General features: G+C 37.3%; 1 protein-coding gene across 1 annotated transcript in view; it reads right to left on the reverse strand.

Annotated features, from left to right (window-relative positions):
• LOC306858150 (disintegrin and metalloproteinase domain-containing protein 8-like) overlaps positions 1 to 8,066 on the reverse strand; it is a 9,982-nt gene extending 1,916 nt beyond the window's left edge. Inside the window, exons 1-20 of the mRNA XM_079398549.1 lie at positions 7,912 to 8,066; positions 7,194 to 7,264; positions 6,946 to 7,052; positions 6,752 to 6,830; positions 6,478 to 6,554; positions 6,185 to 6,368; positions 6,033 to 6,095; positions 5,696 to 5,767; positions 5,400 to 5,569; positions 4,868 to 4,949; positions 4,623 to 4,765; positions 4,059 to 4,236; positions 3,810 to 3,899; positions 2,327 to 2,522; positions 1,292 to 1,394; positions 973 to 1,141; positions 812 to 892; positions 607 to 691; positions 389 to 503; positions 1 to 40 (exon numbers count right to left, since the gene is read on the reverse strand). The exon at positions 1 to 40 is cut by the window's left edge and continues 120 nt beyond it. Coding sequence (XP_079254675.1) covers positions 1 to 40; positions 389 to 503; positions 607 to 691; positions 812 to 892; positions 973 to 1,141; positions 1,292 to 1,394; positions 2,327 to 2,522; positions 3,810 to 3,899; positions 4,059 to 4,236; positions 4,623 to 4,765; positions 4,868 to 4,949; positions 5,400 to 5,569; positions 5,696 to 5,767; positions 6,033 to 6,095; positions 6,185 to 6,368; positions 6,478 to 6,554; positions 6,752 to 6,830; positions 6,946 to 7,052; positions 7,194 to 7,264; positions 7,912 to 7,951 — 2,145 coding nt within the window. The 5' untranslated portion in view covers positions 7,952 to 8,066. The remainder of the gene's footprint in view (positions 41 to 388; positions 504 to 606; positions 692 to 811; positions 893 to 972; positions 1,142 to 1,291; positions 1,395 to 2,326; positions 2,523 to 3,809; positions 3,900 to 4,058; positions 4,237 to 4,622; positions 4,766 to 4,867; positions 4,950 to 5,399; positions 5,570 to 5,695; positions 5,768 to 6,032; positions 6,096 to 6,184; positions 6,369 to 6,477; positions 6,555 to 6,751; positions 6,831 to 6,945; positions 7,053 to 7,193; positions 7,265 to 7,911) is intronic.
• Between the last annotated feature and the right edge of the window lie 9,547 nt (positions 8,067 to 17,613).

Below are 17,613 nucleotides of genomic sequence, written 5' to 3' on the forward strand. Positions count from 1 at the left end.
CTCAAAAAGAAGATTCCTCTGCCCTGCAGATGGATTTTTTCTATAAACAAGCAGACAGACGTGACATGAACGGACAGACTACTATAATTACATTACTCACAGCTACCCACACCTTCTGACCAATAAATTTGCAAGACATTAACAAGAAATCAGCAGCATTTTTAAAAGATACACTCAGTAATTTTCCTTCATTAAAAGTTTTACATACAAAGCATATATAGTACTTTTAAAGAAAGCCAAATGAGATGAAGATGTGGCAAAAAAGTATTATGCAGAATGGTTTTATGGTGAATAAACATATTCCTTCCTGGAAAATGTTCACTTGCAGTTCATTCAAAACCCTGGGCATGATAAATTTCACAAAACATGTCAAAATTGAACAACTCACGTCTTGTGGCTGACGATGGCTTTTCTTCTTTTACAATAAAGCAAGACTCCACAAAGTGCAAGTATAAGTAGAGTGATTGCAACTGCTACTGAGATGCCAATTATCTTTGCTTGTCCTAAAAAATTGGAAACAAGAGTAGAATTTGTCAGAATGGTACATTACTACAGGTACTACATTTAAACATGCTTTTCAGAAAATAAAAAAGCTTGTTTGATTACCGGATGGCATTTCAGAATATCTAACTTCACAGTGAGGAGGTGCCCATCCAGGCTCACAGTGGCATTGTTTTTTATGATTACAAATCTGTAAAAATAAGACAAAAATGACAAATGACTTAAAATTGTATTCTTTCAAAAGCTTTTTATATTTTGAATTATAAGACATCCTCCTATTGGTTTCAGTGAAATGGAGATTTGATCTCACCCCTCTTCCATTGCATTGCAGTGAGCAATCATCATTACTACCGTAAACATTCAGGTCTTGGCACGTATAATCATAGCAAACCTGTTAAAACACAAGCCAGAGTTTTCATTTTTGAGCCTACAAGTCCTGCCGTCATAGTCTAAATAACATTCTTCTATTACCTTATTGTGCCCACATTTTGTGCCAGTAGGGACCATGCTGAGGGCGTCCTCTACAGATTGGTCCCCAGCTATGTTGCAAAATTCCCTAGGTTTTGCTATCACAGTTTTCTGACCAGTGATGGGGTATTTATTTCCTCCATCGCAAAAAATCGTTCCACAAAACATGTTTCTATACAAGGAAAAAAGTACATTTAATGTTATCTATGCTTGATGTATTATTAGGTACGTCTTAAAAAACAGGTGCTATAACAAATATTAATGCTGGAAAAAGTCATTTTGTGAGCTTTTTTGAATCAGAAAATGAAAAAAGATCGCATACTCTTTTGAACAGGCTCTGTAGCCACCTTTGGTCTTTCCACAGTGAGAATAATTTTTTCCAAATGTGTTTTGAAAAAAGCATGCATCAACAGCCACTTTGGCACCTAGGGAAATAATCAGAAACACAACATTTAAGCAGATATGAATACTGTGTTGATATGAGTCATGATGCACAGCGGGATACTGAAATATCAAGGTAGAGGAAATCAATACAGCTTGTGAAAAATTACAGTTTTGGTAAAGTAGTTGGGCTGTAGGGAATCATAGGGAATTTAGTTATACTGGTTCAGATTCCAGTTTCAACCAAAAAAAGAAAATTCTGTCATCACCTACTCGCTATCATGCTGTTCAAAACTTGAAGAATGTTGGCAACCAAATAGTTTTGGTCAACACTGGCTTGCATTGTATGCACAAAAAAGCACTGATACATTTCTCAACATATCTTTTTTATGTTCCACAGAAGAAAGTCAAACAATTTGGGACAACATGAAGGTGAGTTAATGACAAATTAATTTTCATTTTGGGGAAACTAGCGCTTTAACGATTTTGGTGCCTTAACTGTATTAACAGTTCTTTTAGTACTTGAAGAATAACTGGTCCTAAATATATACTTAAATTAAATTGCAAACAAATGTTAAATTAACCATTTCATTTGGGCGCGCCAGTGGTATTTTTTCAGACATTTTTACTGGTTCTGTGATCAAGTCAATAACCACTCTAAATGCTTTATTGAGCATGATCGATGAACAGTAATTTTCAAGGTGTCTCTAGTGTTTTTGAGTCTTTTAGGAGATTTAGTACCAGTTCATAATGTTCATAACTCAACTAATAAAGCATTTATTGTTTGCCATGGTGCTTAGACACAGTGGTGCAGAGCACAGAATTTTATTGCACTTCCAACCCTACAACCCAGATATGAACCCTGACTGTGCTTCTGAACAAAGTACTTACTCTATGGAAAGACTCTAGGGGTCTTGTAAAATGTCTGTTGATCTCGGAGAAGTTTTGCACTTCTGGGTAATAAACACATGCGTACCTGTTCCCCAAAGTCTTCGGCAGTGCTGGAGGTGAGTGGGACATTGGCCATTATAGCAGTAACCCAGGCCAGAGCTGCAAGGTATGCCGTTCATCTTAAAATCATTCTCTGGGCAGTGCTCTGAGAGCCCTGTGCAGTACTCTGGAACGTCACACTCATTTACAGGTGCTCGACACAAGCTTTCAGCATCTTTTATCTGGCATGAAAAAAAGAGAAAAGAGAAGCTGTAAATAAAAAAAATAAAAAATTGTCAACCACAACCTTAACCAGAGTTATTGTTAACGCTACAGAGTAATGACTTCAAAATGAGGCCATGCAAAGGTTGCTGGTTCAGGTCCCACCAGTGTTGTAACTTTGGGCAACTTGATTGAGTGTATTTCCCCCTTCATAAAAAACAAACAACAACAGAAGCTTGCATGACATACACTATATTGCCAAAAGTATTGGGTCGTCCCCTTCTAATGAACAGGTTTGACTACTTTAGTAATTTCTATGAGTACAAATCTTAATGTTTAAGCATATAATGATATTCAAAGTGTTGCTTTTGCTAAATTATCCATTTGTCCTCAGACAGGTGTACTGGAGTGGAGGAGCAATGCTATTGCGTATGCTACACAATACGCAATGCTATTGCAATGCTACACAATAGGGAATTGTGTACTTCTAATTTTATAGCAAGTTTGGACAGGACCCTTTCCTATTCTAACATGACAGTGCCTCTGTGTATAAGACAAGGTTCAAAAAGAAATGATTGATTGAGTCAGTGTAGAAGAACTTGACTGGTCTGCAGAAAGCAAAGTCCTAATCCCAGCTGAACACCTCTGGTGTGACTTTAAATGCAGACCTTGAGCCGAAAACTCATCACCAAACACCAATGACTTTCTTAGTTCTCAGGTGAGACTATTGAGCAAGGCACCGAACCGGATATAAGGCACCGAACTGCTCCCCGGGTACCACAGCAAAACTCTGTGTGTGTGTGTGTTCACTACTCACTGCTGTGTGTGTGCACAAATTTTGAGTATGGGATACCATGTCACTTTCCATGAGGGAAAATTAGATGTTGGTGCTGTGTAATTAACTTAGATAGAGTGGCCGTCTAACAAACAGCAAATCCTGAGTTTGAATCCCAGTGATATTCTGATGCAGCCTTTAAGAGATATGGTTAACCTAGAACTACTTCAAATTAGGAAAGTAAAATCACTTGCAAATGCTATTTCATGTTGACTATAGGTACTCAATAAGTAGGTAATTAAAACAATTAATTATTCCCCCACTTTTACTTACACTAAAGTTTTTAGTGAATAACAACTTATATTCAGCCTGTCCTTCACATAAGTCTCTTTTTAAAGTGCTTTTAGTGTTTTTGCCTCTCAGCAGCTTGACCTTAACTATTCCTTTAATAAAGAAAGATCTATTCTAAAATGTATGTTCATAGTGCAATTTTCTTAAAAAAACATGAAGAGTTTTCATAAGAGTCACTTACAAGGCAATTCTCACAGCAGTCTCCATGAGCACATTGTGAGCCTTCAGTGAGCCTGCAGGTCATGGGATCACAGCATGGATTTTCACATTCCTTACACAAGACATTAAATCACAGTCATCAATGAGACATCAGATGTGAGTCAAAGATGATCCTACATTAATGCATTAATGAAGTCATAAAAAAGATCATTTGAGCTAGATCAGCTGGGCTAGACTGAGTCATGACAGACACAGGATATGTGTGCAATACCTCCACTGTTCCACAGTCACACTCCTCTCCAGGGTCCAGGAAAGCATTACCACAGACAGACCCACTGTACAGTCTGGATGAGCTCGGGGGGTCCAGCAGGCAGCTGGGGTTGGCGTTGTCTAGAAACACACTCAGCTGCTCCAGACTACAGTCACTAAACAGCTCAGGGAACAGCGTGCTAGATAGACAAGGTCAAAGTATGTCACTTTCAGACAGTGCACACTACAAACTGTTACTAGGCAGAGTAGACCACATATTTTGTTGTTTGCTTATCTAACTGCAACAGAAGGCTCACATTGTGTTTTCAGGATAGTGAAGTTTAAAGGTTCAAAGAGTTTTATACACTTGCATTTCTACCCTTGTGAAGTAGTAATACTGCTCATAATTTCATTGAATGTGCACTTGTAGTGTACTTTAAACCTTAAATACACTTGAACATAATATAATCTGAGAGTAAGTGGTTGGTAGATAGACAGTCTGTAGGCAGTTAATAGAAAGATCTTACATGATCTGACCAAAGCAAAAATCGAAAACACAGTGTAATGTTTCACAAATACTGCTTACCCAACACGTTCTGTCATGATACAGATGGAATTGAAATTTGATGAGCCACAGGTGCAGTGATCTTCATCATGGGACATGCCCATGTTATGACCCATCTCATGAGCAACTGTGGATGCCAGGCCTAGTGAGTTCTGATTATGATCCTAAAAAATAACCATTTACACAATTATACTATGTCTTCAAAGAAAGAATCTTTATTGTTCAAATATAGGAGATAATTCACTACCAAAAAAAATCATAAATACCTGATTGACTCCCGCTGAGCTTTCAGCACACATTGCAAATTTGTTTGCCAGCCCAACTGTGTCACCCAAAAAATCAATTCCACTGGAAAGTAAAATCAATAAAGAAACCAGAACAATAAAATAATAGTGTACTAATGTAAAATAAAGGTATATTTTCACACTTTACAATATGCTTGCATTTGTTGACATCAGTTAATGCATAAGCTAAAATTAAATAATGATAAATATTTTTGACAGAATGCATTATTCTTAGTTAATAAAAATATATTGTTCATTGTCTTTTCAGGGTAGTGCACAGTGCAATACAACTTGATTATAAAAAATGTAGAAGCACATGTTGAAATTACTATTAAACATTTTGAATAAATGCTTCAGCGGTATTGTCCATTGCTAAATCATAATGTAGTTAACTAATGACAACAAATAAGTAAAGTGTAGTAAAGTATATTAAAGGGGGCTAGTTTCTACTATGCTATATAGTGTATTGATGGTCTTAGTCATCCAGCAGAATAAATGGGTAGGTCATACTCACGTCACAAACTGAGCGTTGTCATGCTTGACTCTTTTAAGCAGATTTCTATTTCTCCACTCAATAAACCGACTGAGAGTGTCATCAGAAATCAAACTGACCACAATTTGGTCATGTTTTGTCCAGACCTCAAGACCCACCAGCATAACCCGGATATTAAGGGGTCGATACAACTGAGCAAAGAATACAGAGCTCACTCTCTTGCATTTCCTTATGACATTTATTAACTGATTTTCACATATCACACAAGTAAATACTATATTTGTAAGGTTAACTCTATTAGACCAAGATATATATACCTTGTCAACATGATTTGCAACTTCCAGCATCCTTTCTCTGATTATGTCCATGTTAGACCCAAAGTTTCTGTACTATAAGAGAAAAACATAGCCTTTTTTGGAAATTCTTCCTTTTAGCTTTTGTATTGACCAGTAGTATTTGCCTCATTATGAAGAGAATGGTCAAAAATATTATATAAGAAAATAGACTGTATTGAATGCTTCAGCATTTTTTTAAACCCAGTTTTCTTATTGTATTATGTTCTATCAGATATTAGCATAAAAACATCAGTCAGTGTAAAAAACAATAACAGCTGACTGCTAATAACTACAAGTTTGTGAAAGCTTAAAGTCTTACCTCAGTGTTATCCACCACAAGAAACAATTCCACAAATCTTGGAATGTGAAACCGCTTTGTTTCCTAAGAGAATATATCAATGATTTAAAATCTATGCATAATTTCAATCATATGCAGAACAGTTGCTAGAATTGCGATGGAAATGTTATTACCCATCTGCTGGACTTTAAGGGGACAGCCACTGGTTGTTCATGGTCATAAATGGTAGTGCTTGGTTCACCACATGCACTTCTCTTCCACCTCAGATGTTCGTGCTTATAAAGTGCATGGTCTCCATCACTGTGGTTGGTCAGGGGCTCAATCAGGTATACTTGCTGTTTCACTCGAACAAAACCTCTATAGACATAATGCATAAACATGGAATCTAATACTTGTGCATTTCCATTAGTACATGTATGAAAAGCATGTTGTAATGAACTTGATGTAAAAGGAGCATGTCTCAAACCTGATTCCAGAGCAGATTCCCACACTGACTGAGGAATCTTCCAAATCCTGAATATGGCCATGATAGTAGCAATTGTCCTACAAATGACAAATTTTTCCGTGCTTAACTGATCATATTATATCCAGCTTAAATAAGGGAACTTCAGTCAGTCTGACATGACTTAATTGTTTTGAATAGAATACTAGCAGGAACTGTACAATATGCGATATGCTATATCCTGCAGGAATAGCATGGGACATATTACATATAATAATTACAGTAAATTTTAAGTTACCTTTAAATTTGGATTACTGCTCACAATCAGTCCATCATCTTGATAGTATATTTCGGTGTAATTATGTCCAATGAGTTGCCTAAATTACAGTAAATATTTATTTAGGACAGCCTTAGAGTACAATGGTGTATTAAACATCAAAATGAAATGTACAGAAAGCTCCAAGAGAAGCCTTTGAAATATAATACACTCACCTGTTCTTTTCCAAATGAATCACATGATTTTTCCCTCCAAAGAATAATTTATATATGAGTCTATCAGGATACGTCTCATGGCTTTGTGGACTTTTATCAGACTGTACCTGCAGAGGATTGATGTGTTAATCCTCACATAAACAGCACAACCCGATCGTAGCTTTTATCCTAAAACTACAATTTTAAAAAAAGTTGAATTCAGGCATATCTTGGCTGCTGTAACAGATCCAGGTTGTAAATGGAGGTACCTTTCTGATGCTCTGTCTTTTAGGTCTCACCACATCAAACCGCTCCACATGAGGTAATGCATGGATACTCCCTGCCAGAACCAAAAGATATTTTCATATTTCATAAATACCACCCAGAAACGTAAACAGCATTCTATAAAGATAAATAGGTTTCATAGTCCTAATTAAGGATCAACTTTACAGGCCACAAATTACCTTACTGTATATTATAACTGATTTGATAACTACTCTACTCTCAAATCATGTTGTAAAAATCTTAAAATCTGATCTTCAAAATCTCTGCAGCACAAAAATATCAAAATGAACTGAACATATGTTCTATATAAAATGCAAGAGATCCATTTCCCTGATTTACTTTTTAAATTCTGACGAAAATTAATTGGGACATGGCCAAAATATTAAATTTAATATTGTATATTAAACATTTTTCTCACATTTAAAATGAGGAAAAACAATAAGCAAGTGTAATTAAAAGGACACAGTTACAAATATTTAAAAAAATTCTATCAAATTAACCTAAAAAACAGAAAAGTTCCTCCATCACAATGTAATAGCCTAACGTTACTATTTTATGAGTATTTATGAGTGTAAATAAATATAAATAAATGCACAAACTAGACAAAATCGATTAGTTAAATCTTTCAGAGCAAATATGCTTTATAATTACATGCATTATAAGGAATAAAACATATTTCTACATAAAGTACATCATACATACCCCAAAGAAAAAGACAGCAAAGTACATGAGTTTTCGGCATGATTGCTATGCGTTAGGGTTCATGACAAAAGATAAACTTCAGATCCGCCCAAGTGGGCTGCATTTTTACTCATCGGGACAAACGCAAGAACAGAATAAATATGTAGAACGACCATAGCGAGAAACAGAAAGGGGCGGAGCTTACAGACATCACGAAGGATCGAAATAATTATTCTCAAAATCTAACAAATATTTTTTTTAATTCTATTTCAATATACATAATACTCAGTGTTATTATGTAGGTATAAATTGTTGTCCATACCGCTGCTAAAATAGATCCTCGCCGACGTTGTCACGTGGTAGCTAATACTTTTCTCAGCGCTGGTTTTGGGGAACCAATCACATTCGTTTGTGATTAGACGATAAAGTGTTTTTTAAGTAGTTTTCTCTAGGAGGTGAATTTTCATTTTTGTGTTAGGTTGCATTCTTTGAACTTGATAGGATTTAGTCTTTTTTTTAGTGTACAAAACACGACCTGAGATTTGAATGCGTTTCAATGGAGCAATAGTTGATCTGCCTGCATGACCACAGCGGGGTTTCCTACATCCCGTAATGACAGTGATTCATTACCAAAGTCTATAGTCTTTGCTCATAACATTACAGGAAACATGTCACCTATTAAACCGTATTTTGTAGTCATAGCTTTATTGTTAGCTTATATCTTCTCCGTAGGCTACAGTCAGGGATGCATATTTGAAGTACAAAATACTATTTTGTATTTAAATACCTTTGAAAAAAACTAATGTATTTTTAAATCGTTTAATCTTAGTATTTTTGTATTTTCAAAATACATAAAATACTTTTTTGCCAATCAACCTCTTTATTAGACTGCTGATTTCCTGTATCAACTAGTAGTTCACTTCAAACCTCAAACATGCCACTTTCATGCATGTGAGCTGCAGCTGTGTGACTACATCTAGAACTGGGTAATGAAATTATCTGGATTCCTGCAAGGAAATAAGGAATAATACTGCCTTCATGTGCTATCAAAATTTCCTATTTCCAATTTCAGAAGTCCTGATTTATTACAATGTCGCATTCACGTGCTTTGCTGTTGGAAAGAACAGGAATCATGGAGGACGCCAGGTTTCCTGACAAAATCGTATTAAAGCCAAAATCGTAGATATTGTAGCATTTAAAGTGACAGATGACACAACTGCATTGTATGGCTCATTTTCCAACTCCCCAAGAGTTAAATATTTGAGTTTGATCATTTTTGAATCCATTCAGTCGATCTCCGGGTCTGGCGGTAGCACTTTTAGCGTAGCTTAGCATAGATCAATGAATCTGATTAGACCGTTAGCATCACCAAAGAGTTTCGATATATTTCCTATTTAAAACTTGACCATTCTGTAGTTACATCTTGTGCACAATAATGTTACGCAGCGCCTGAAAATAGTCCCCAGCTATATAATAACTAGTTACCTAGCTGGGGACTATTTTCATGCGCTGTGTAACATCATTACGCCTGGTTCACCCATGGTACGGCAGCAAAGCTCCTTGATTATTACGCCAGAATGAGAGTATAGTTCCTAGCCTTATTGGCCTAGAAAATCGCAACTTTTAATTTTCCGTCAGTCTTAGTACACGATGTAACAACAGAAGAGTCAAGTGGTGCTAACGGGATGCTAACGGTCTAATCAGATTCAATGATCTATGCTAAGCTAAGCTAAAAGTGCTACCGCCAGACCCGGAGATCGACTGAATGGATTCGAAAACGGTAAAACTCTTGGGGAGTTGGAAAATAAGCCTATTTTCAAAAATAGTGGAGTGTTCCTTTAATAGTGTTACTTCACTGGATGGCCAATTTCAAATGTATTTTGTGTATTTTCAAAATACACAATATTTGTATTTGTATAAAGGTATTTCTGTGGCAAATCGATCAGTATTAATAAGCCAACTGGCTGATGACACAACTCTTTTTTTGAAAAATAAAGATCAAGTTCCTTTAGCTTTAGACAAAATTCAGTTTTTTTCCTCTGCTTCTGGTTATGTCTTAATGTCCATAAATGTGAACTTTTATCTATAAAAGATTCCATTGATGTTAAAATTTGTGACATTCCGGTCAAATCTGAAGTTAAATATCTAGGTAATTATATGTAAAGATCAGAAAAAAAGATCAAAGCTTAATTTTGAACCTCTTATTCTCTCTATCTGATGCAAATTAAATTCTTGGTTACAGCGTGATTTGTCAATAACAGGTAGAGTGTTGCTTTCTAACGCAGATGGGTTATATCCTGCAATGGTATTGGATGTTTCTGTGGAAACTTGTAGAACGCTGGACAAAATTATAGTTGACTTTGTTTGGAATGCTAAAACTAGCTGCGTTATGCTAGCTGATCGGGCTATGGGGGGTTTTGAGTTAGTGGATCTTTCCACTCTTAATAATTCGGTTAAAGTTAAATGGATAAAGACGTTTCTAAACAAACCCACATCATGTTGGAATTTTATTCCAAATCATATATTTAATTCAGCTGGAGGTTTACATTTTTTGTTGCGCTGCAACTTTGACATTTCTAAAATATCTGTATCTAGTTTTCATAAACAGACTTTAATAAGTTGGTCACTTATACATGAATATAAGTGTTCTCCACATAGTTATTTTATTTGGAACAATAAAAATATTAGATATAAAAATAAATCTCTTTTTTTTCGCAGTTGGTTTGGTAAAAATATACTTTTAGTCAGTCAACTTTAAGATGATCGGTGTGTCCTTTTTACTTATGAACAATTTATGCAAGCATTCTCTTTTCATGAGAATATGCCATGTTCAGTTATTAATAGATCTCAGATTTCTTTACCTGCATGTGTGAGTTTTTGGAATAACATATTTAGTGGTATAGAATGGGAAGAATGTTGGCTTCTTCGACAAAAATTCTTCTTAGCTAATAAAGTTGTTGAAGTCTCTATCAAAATGATCCATAATTGCTATAAACTACAAACTTGCTAAATTTAACAATAATATTTCCCCCAATTGCTCCTTTTGCCTTCAGTCTGAAGAAACAATCAATCATTTGTTTTGGGACTGTGTCTATTGTAAAGTATTTTGGGTTGACCTTTCCAATTTTGTTAAAAATATATCCAAATTTCTGTATAACCCCCAAAATTGTGTTTTTTGGTTATTCTTTAAATTTAGACCCTTCTCACTGCAAATTTATTATTAATCTATTGCTATTTATTGCTAAATTTTACATTCATAAATGTAAATTTTCAAAGAAAACTCCTTATTTTTTATTTTCAGGAAAGATTTTGATATGTATGTAAACTCGTTGAGTAACTCTAATAACTCTATTGCATGTAAGACTCTCTTATGGTGTAAGTTTTATAAGATAACTTAGTATGCTTTGGATTATTGTTTGTAACCCTCATTGTTTTTTTGTTGTTGTTGTTCTCTCTTTATCTTTGTAATTGTTGTTTTGTTATTGCATAATAAAAATAAAAATAAATCCTATTTCACTTGCATTTCATAACCACTAGAGGACAGAAAGATCATCGACATATGTCTGCACACAAAGCTTATGTGTCTCATTCAGCCATAAAACCTCTTACATGCACTGCCCATTAATTCACATTGTACATGTATTTTTTTAGTTAGTTTGCTTCACTTTTTATTTTGTCTGTTCTTGAAAACTTGCTTAATTTTGACATCTTTAAATGCTTAAGATTGCTTAAAATAACCAAATTTGGAAGAATAACAAATTGGGGCAGTGGTGGAGCAGTGACAAAAATCATACTGCGTGGATGATGTGAAAAGTACAACTACTGTTTGGCCTGTTTTTCATACACCATGCCAGAGAATCATTAAACAGTAAATCAAGAAGAAAGAAGACAAATAAAAACACTGTGTGGCATTGTACTTGAAAAGTAATAATTAGCTCCATAAAATGGGAGAGATGAGTGTAGAAAGAGGCTTTACAAGAAATCAATTTGTAAAATAACAGAAAGTAGTGGCAGCTCATTACCAGAACATTTTCCATTCATTTTATAGACAGATCTAAAACAACACAATACAGTGTAATATTCAAAATATAGGTAAAACACCTGTAAAAAAAGAAAAGAAAAAAGAACCCACAAAAATAACAATTTTTAGAAAATAGATTTAGCGTTTTTATATTCATAAAAGTTACATTGCTTCAGCATTAATTATAGAAGCTTTTTCAAAATGTTTTTTATTAACTGTCCCTTTTAGTCACTCTTTTCCAGAAGCTTGGATTTTTTTTCAATTTCCTAAACTGCAATAATAATTATGAAATTGCTGCTGGCGTTCACAATGGTTGCTTGTGTGACTCTCTGACTCATTAAATGTAGAGTCATCTTAATTTACACAAAGATTTGCAATCAGAGACAAGTCTGTTTAACAAGCTGTAGAAGACAAATGGTCCTTTTTAAGGGGCAGTCCATCATATGCACAAATCCTGCTGATGTCAAAAATATAAACGATACATCATATTACGGCAGATGGAACAGATCCTTTCAGAAGGCACAGTGCGTAATAAGTGTTCTCCCAAGCTGATATTTCATTTCAGGTAGTTGCCAAAATAGCATTTCTTATATTCATTTCCTTTAAATTAATGCACTAAAAAACCTGAAATAAAATTAATAAAAACTATATATTATATATACACACACACACACACACACACACAACAACAACAATGACAAAAAAACAAAAAATATAATGAAAGTGCAAAATACAAAAATAAAAACTATAGTATCTCAGTAATGCTAAAAAACAAACAAAAACGAAAAAACTCTGCTGTTAGTGTTGGCACTGCTATTCAGATGCTGTCACTAAGGCTTTTAGTGGTTCTTTTTTATACAATTTCAGACTGTATTGATCATCTTCTGTGGCATAGCTACAGAACTGTCACAGAGGAAGTGTTTGTTCTCAGGCCTGTTTCACACCGCTCACAAAAGCTGTGTGTATTTATTTCACAGCCAGTATGTTAGCACTTTAGATCAGTGCTTCTCAACTGGTCTTACTTCAGGAGCCAGATTTTACTGAGCTATCAAGTGGCATACACAAAATTATGTATCTGACAAACGTAAACAACAAAAAAGGAAAAACAAAAGTAAATCTAAAAAGTTTGCATGGGTGTTTAATATTTTTATTTTTACATTTCTCATATGATATAGTGTCAATGTGGAGCTATAGCCTATTTGAGAAGTAAAAAACACCTACATTTTATTCAGAGGTCTAAACCGAGCAAATGTATTCAACTTGGTGCACATTTGATGGCAAAATTAAGATTTTCAATGTAAAAATCATTGAGATCTTTTTAACAGGCCTATAGCAGACTACTTGCATAAAGATGTCACTCTGTATAAGCTGATATTTAAATGCTATATTTTATTATCAAAGTTCAGCAACTTTAATTGTGGGGTGCAAAACAATGCAATGCAGTATGATTGAGAGATGCAGCCCTACAAATAAACGTTCCTCAAAAGCTTGACATTTTGCTGTGTTTTGATAGAGTTAGTATATGTAGAAAAAGGTATTCAGCAGGGGCGTTGCTAGACCCCTTTTACTGGGGCACATGCCCCAGTATAAATCTGCTGTGCCCCAGTATAAATCTCAAGTTTAAGTTTTAACAATTTACTTTATTTGTCAGTGTATTCATTTACATCGATAATCGCAAAAAAACTGGTCTATATGCAACGTAGTAACCTAACGCACGTGAGAGGTGGCAATGCCTCCATCGCGATATGATTGTTATTTGAAACCACAATAATGGGGAAGACTGCTGACTTGGAAATGATCCAGAAGATGAACATTGATGCCCTCCACAAAGAGGGTAAGTCACAGAGGGTCATTACTGAAAGGTGTGGCTGTTTACAGGGCCCAGGGAGAAGAGCAGGCCCAGTGAAAGATGCAGTGAGAGGTGCAGGAGCAGTGAGAGTTGCAGGAGCAGTGAAAGATGCAGTGAGAAGTGCAGGAGCAGTGAGAGATGCAGGTGCAGTGAAAGATGCAGGAGCAGTGAGAGATGCAGGAGCAGTGAGAGGTGAAGTGAGAGGTGCAGGAGCAGTGAGAGATGCAGGAGCAGTGAAAGATGCAGTGAGAAGTGCAGGAGCAGTGAGAGATGCAGGTGCAGTGAGAGGTGCAGTGAGAGGTGAAGTGAGAGGTGCAGGAGCAGTGAGAGATGCAGGTGCAGTGAGAGGTGCAGTGAGAGGTGAAGTGAGAGGTGCAGGAGCAGTGAGAGATGCAGGTGCAGTGAAAGATGCAGGAGCAGTGAGAGATGCAGGAGCAGTGAGAGGTGAAGTGAGAGGTGCAGGAGCAGTGAGAGATGCAGGAGCAGTGAAAGATGCAGTGAGAGAAGCAGGAGCAGTGAAAGATGCAGTGAGAGGCGAAGTGAGAGGTGCAGGAGCAGTGAGAGATGCAGGAGCAGTGAGAGATGCAGGAGCAGTGAAAGATGCAGTGAGAGGTGCAGGAGCAGTGAGAGATGCAGTGAGAGGTGCAGGAGCAGTGAGAGATGCAGTGAGAGGTGCAGTGAGAGGTGCAGGAGCAGTGAGAGATGCAGTGAGAGGTGCAGGAGCAGTGAGAGATGCAGTGAGAGGTGCAGGAGCAGTGAGAGGTGAAGTGAGAGGTGCAGGAGCAGTGAGAGATGCAGTGAGAGGTGCAGTGAGAGGTGCAGGAGCAGTGAGAGATGCAGGAGCAGTGAGAGATGCAGTGAGAGGTGCAGGAGCAGTGAGAGGTGAAGTGAGAGGTGCAGGAGCAGTGAGAGGTGCAGGAGCAGTGAGAGATGCAGGTGCAGTGAGAGGTGCAGGAGCAGTGAGAGGTGCAGGAGCAGTAAGAGGTGCAGTGAGAGATGCAGGAGCAGTGAGAGATGCAGTGAGAGGTGCAGGAGCAGTGAGAGATGCAGGAGCAGTGAGAGATGCAGTGAGAGGAGCAGGGCCAGGGAGAAGAGCAGGCCCAAGGAGAGGGCAAGGTAGAGGTGTAAGAATGTGTGGTGGTGGTGGTGGTATTCCAAGGGCTGCAAGAACAGTAGTCAGTGATGGAATTCGTGCCACTATCATTGACCATGCAATCAACCACGGTCTTTCACTAAGAGAGGCTGGTGAAAGAGTGCAGCCCAATTTGAGGCGGTCAACGGTTGCCTCCATTATACGCATCTTTCAACAAACCAACAGGTAAGTATTGCATTTTACATGGATTGTTTCTATTCTCACTTGACATGTCAATAAGGTCATACAGTAATGCATATGTTGAATTTTTTGTCCCTCTAAAGAATGCAACGTCTTCCACCCTCTGGGGAAAGAGGAAAGCTCCTCAATAATGATCAAGAGCTTGCCATTGTAGAAATGGTTGTTACAAATAATGCAATAAAACTGCATGAAATTCAAACTAGAATTGTGGAGGACCATGACATATTTGACACTATCGATAGCATCAGCCTCACAACCATTACGCGGACATTGTCCAAACACAGAGTGCGGATGAAGCAGTTCCTTTGAGAGGAACAGTGAGAGAGTCAAGGAGTTACGACGACAATATGTCCAGGTATAGTGTATATTCAATTCAATGTCCAGTTCTATAAGCTTTGAACTTTGCAAGTAGGTAACCTACACAGCAATAGGTTACAGTACAGTATGGTATACAGTAATGACATGATTTACATAAACTTTGTTTCAGAGAGTTATGGAATTGGAGGCCAACCAGGCCCCTCATGAACTCATATACATAGATGAGGCAGGATTCAATCTGGCCAAAAGGCGTCGACGTGGACGAAATGTAATTGGAAAAAGGGCCACAGTTGATGTGCCAGGACATAGAGGGGCAAACATTACCATGTGTGCAGCAATTGCAAATGCAGAATTACTCCTTCACAGATGTCAGGTTGGACCCTATAATACCGAGCGCCTCCTTGCCTTTCTCAATGATCTCCACCAGCCCCTGGTTCCAGAGCAGGATCAGGAGGGTGAAAACACGAGGACCTTTGTAATTACCTGGGACAATGTGGCTTTCCATCATTCGCAAGCAATAACAACATGGTTTGAAGTCCACCCAAGACTGGTAAGTCTCTTCCTTCCACCCTATTCACCTTTCCTCAACCCCATAGAGGAGTTATTTTCTGCATGGAGGTGGAAGGTTTATGACCATCAGCCACATGACCAGATGTCCCTCCTTGAAGCCATGGATGCTGGCTGCAGGGACATCACAGTTGATGATTGCCAAGGGTGGATCCGACATACCAGGCGGTTTTATCCCAGGTGCATCGCCTTGGATAACATTTTTGTTCAGAATGCTCTTGTGTGTTTCATGGATATTTTGTTCACTGTAAGCAATACTGTAAAACTTTTTCTGTTCTATCATACCGTGTTTCTACTGTACCTCCTGTAGTAAAGGAAAAAAAAAATATTTGCTTTTTTACTGGAATGCTTTTGAATGTGAACATTACTGTACATGTGGACATGCAGTTCCCAACCAAGAAATTTAGGGTCAAAACGGTGGATTGCATGTTTTGCATGCGAATACCTGTAAAACTGAAACATAAAAGTCTATGCAGTTTTTGTAATGTCAACAATAGCCAGTATTTTGAAACCTGGTGTACTTTGATTGACTGCATGTACCTTGTGAAGTGAAAACAAGTGTTATTCTTTGACAGAATAATTTCATTTTGAGTCAGATTTCCAGTGTTTTGGTAAAGTTACTGTGTGCAGAGAAAGATGTGTTCTATTTTGAAATGAAGAGTTAGTGTATATATATTTAACAAAATGTGTTTTTGAGAAGAAAATTATCCATTTGGCCAATTGTGTTTTGTAGGTGTGAGTCTGTGTTAAGAGTTTAGAAAAAGTATCTGAAGTATGGGTAAGCACTTGTTAGCGATTGAAAAAAAAAAACTGTAAATGCAAAGTTGATTGGAAGGAAGAATTTGGGTAGGAAAAGGTGCACAAGCAACAGGTATGACCGCAAGCTTGAGAATACTGTCAAGCAAAGCTGATTCAAACACTTGGGAGAGCTTCACAAGGAGTGAACTGAAGCTGGAGTCAGTGCATCTAGAGTCACCACGCTCCGACGTCTTCAGGAAAAGAGCTACCAAGCCACTTCTGAAAGTAAGTGGCTTGGTAGAGGAAGAGTGGAGAGGCACGGAATCCATGTTGCTTGAAGTCCAGTGTGAAGTTTCCACAGTCAGTGATGATTTGGGGTGCCGTGTCATCTGCTGGTGTTGGTCCACTGTGTTTTCTGAAGTCCAGAGTCAATGCAGCCATCTACCAGGAAATTTTAGAGCTCTTCATGCTTCCTTCTGCTGACAAGCTTTATGTAGATGCTGAATTCATTTTCCAGCAGGACTTGGCTCCTGCCCACACTGCCAAAGGTACCAAAAGCTGGTTCAATGACCATGGTGTTACTGTGCTTGATTGCAAACTCGCCTGCAAACTTGTCAAGAGGAAGATGAGAGACACCAGACCCAACAATGCAGATGACCTGAAGGCCGCTATCAAAGCAGCCTGGGCTTCCATTACACCTGAGCAGTGCCACAGGCTGATTGCCTCCATGCCACACCACATTGATGCAGTAATTCATGCAAAAGGAGGCCCAACCAAGTATTGAGTGCATAGAAATGAACATACTTTTCAGAAGCCTGACATTTGTTTAAAATATCCTTTTTTATTGATCTTATGTAATATTCTAATTTTCTGAGACACTGAATTTTGTGTTTTCAT

Source organism: Barbus barbus (genome assembly GCF_936440315.1).
Source record: "Barbus barbus genome assembly, chromosome: 38".
NCBI lineage: Eukaryota > Metazoa > Chordata > Actinopteri > Cypriniformes > Cyprinidae > Barbus > Barbus barbus.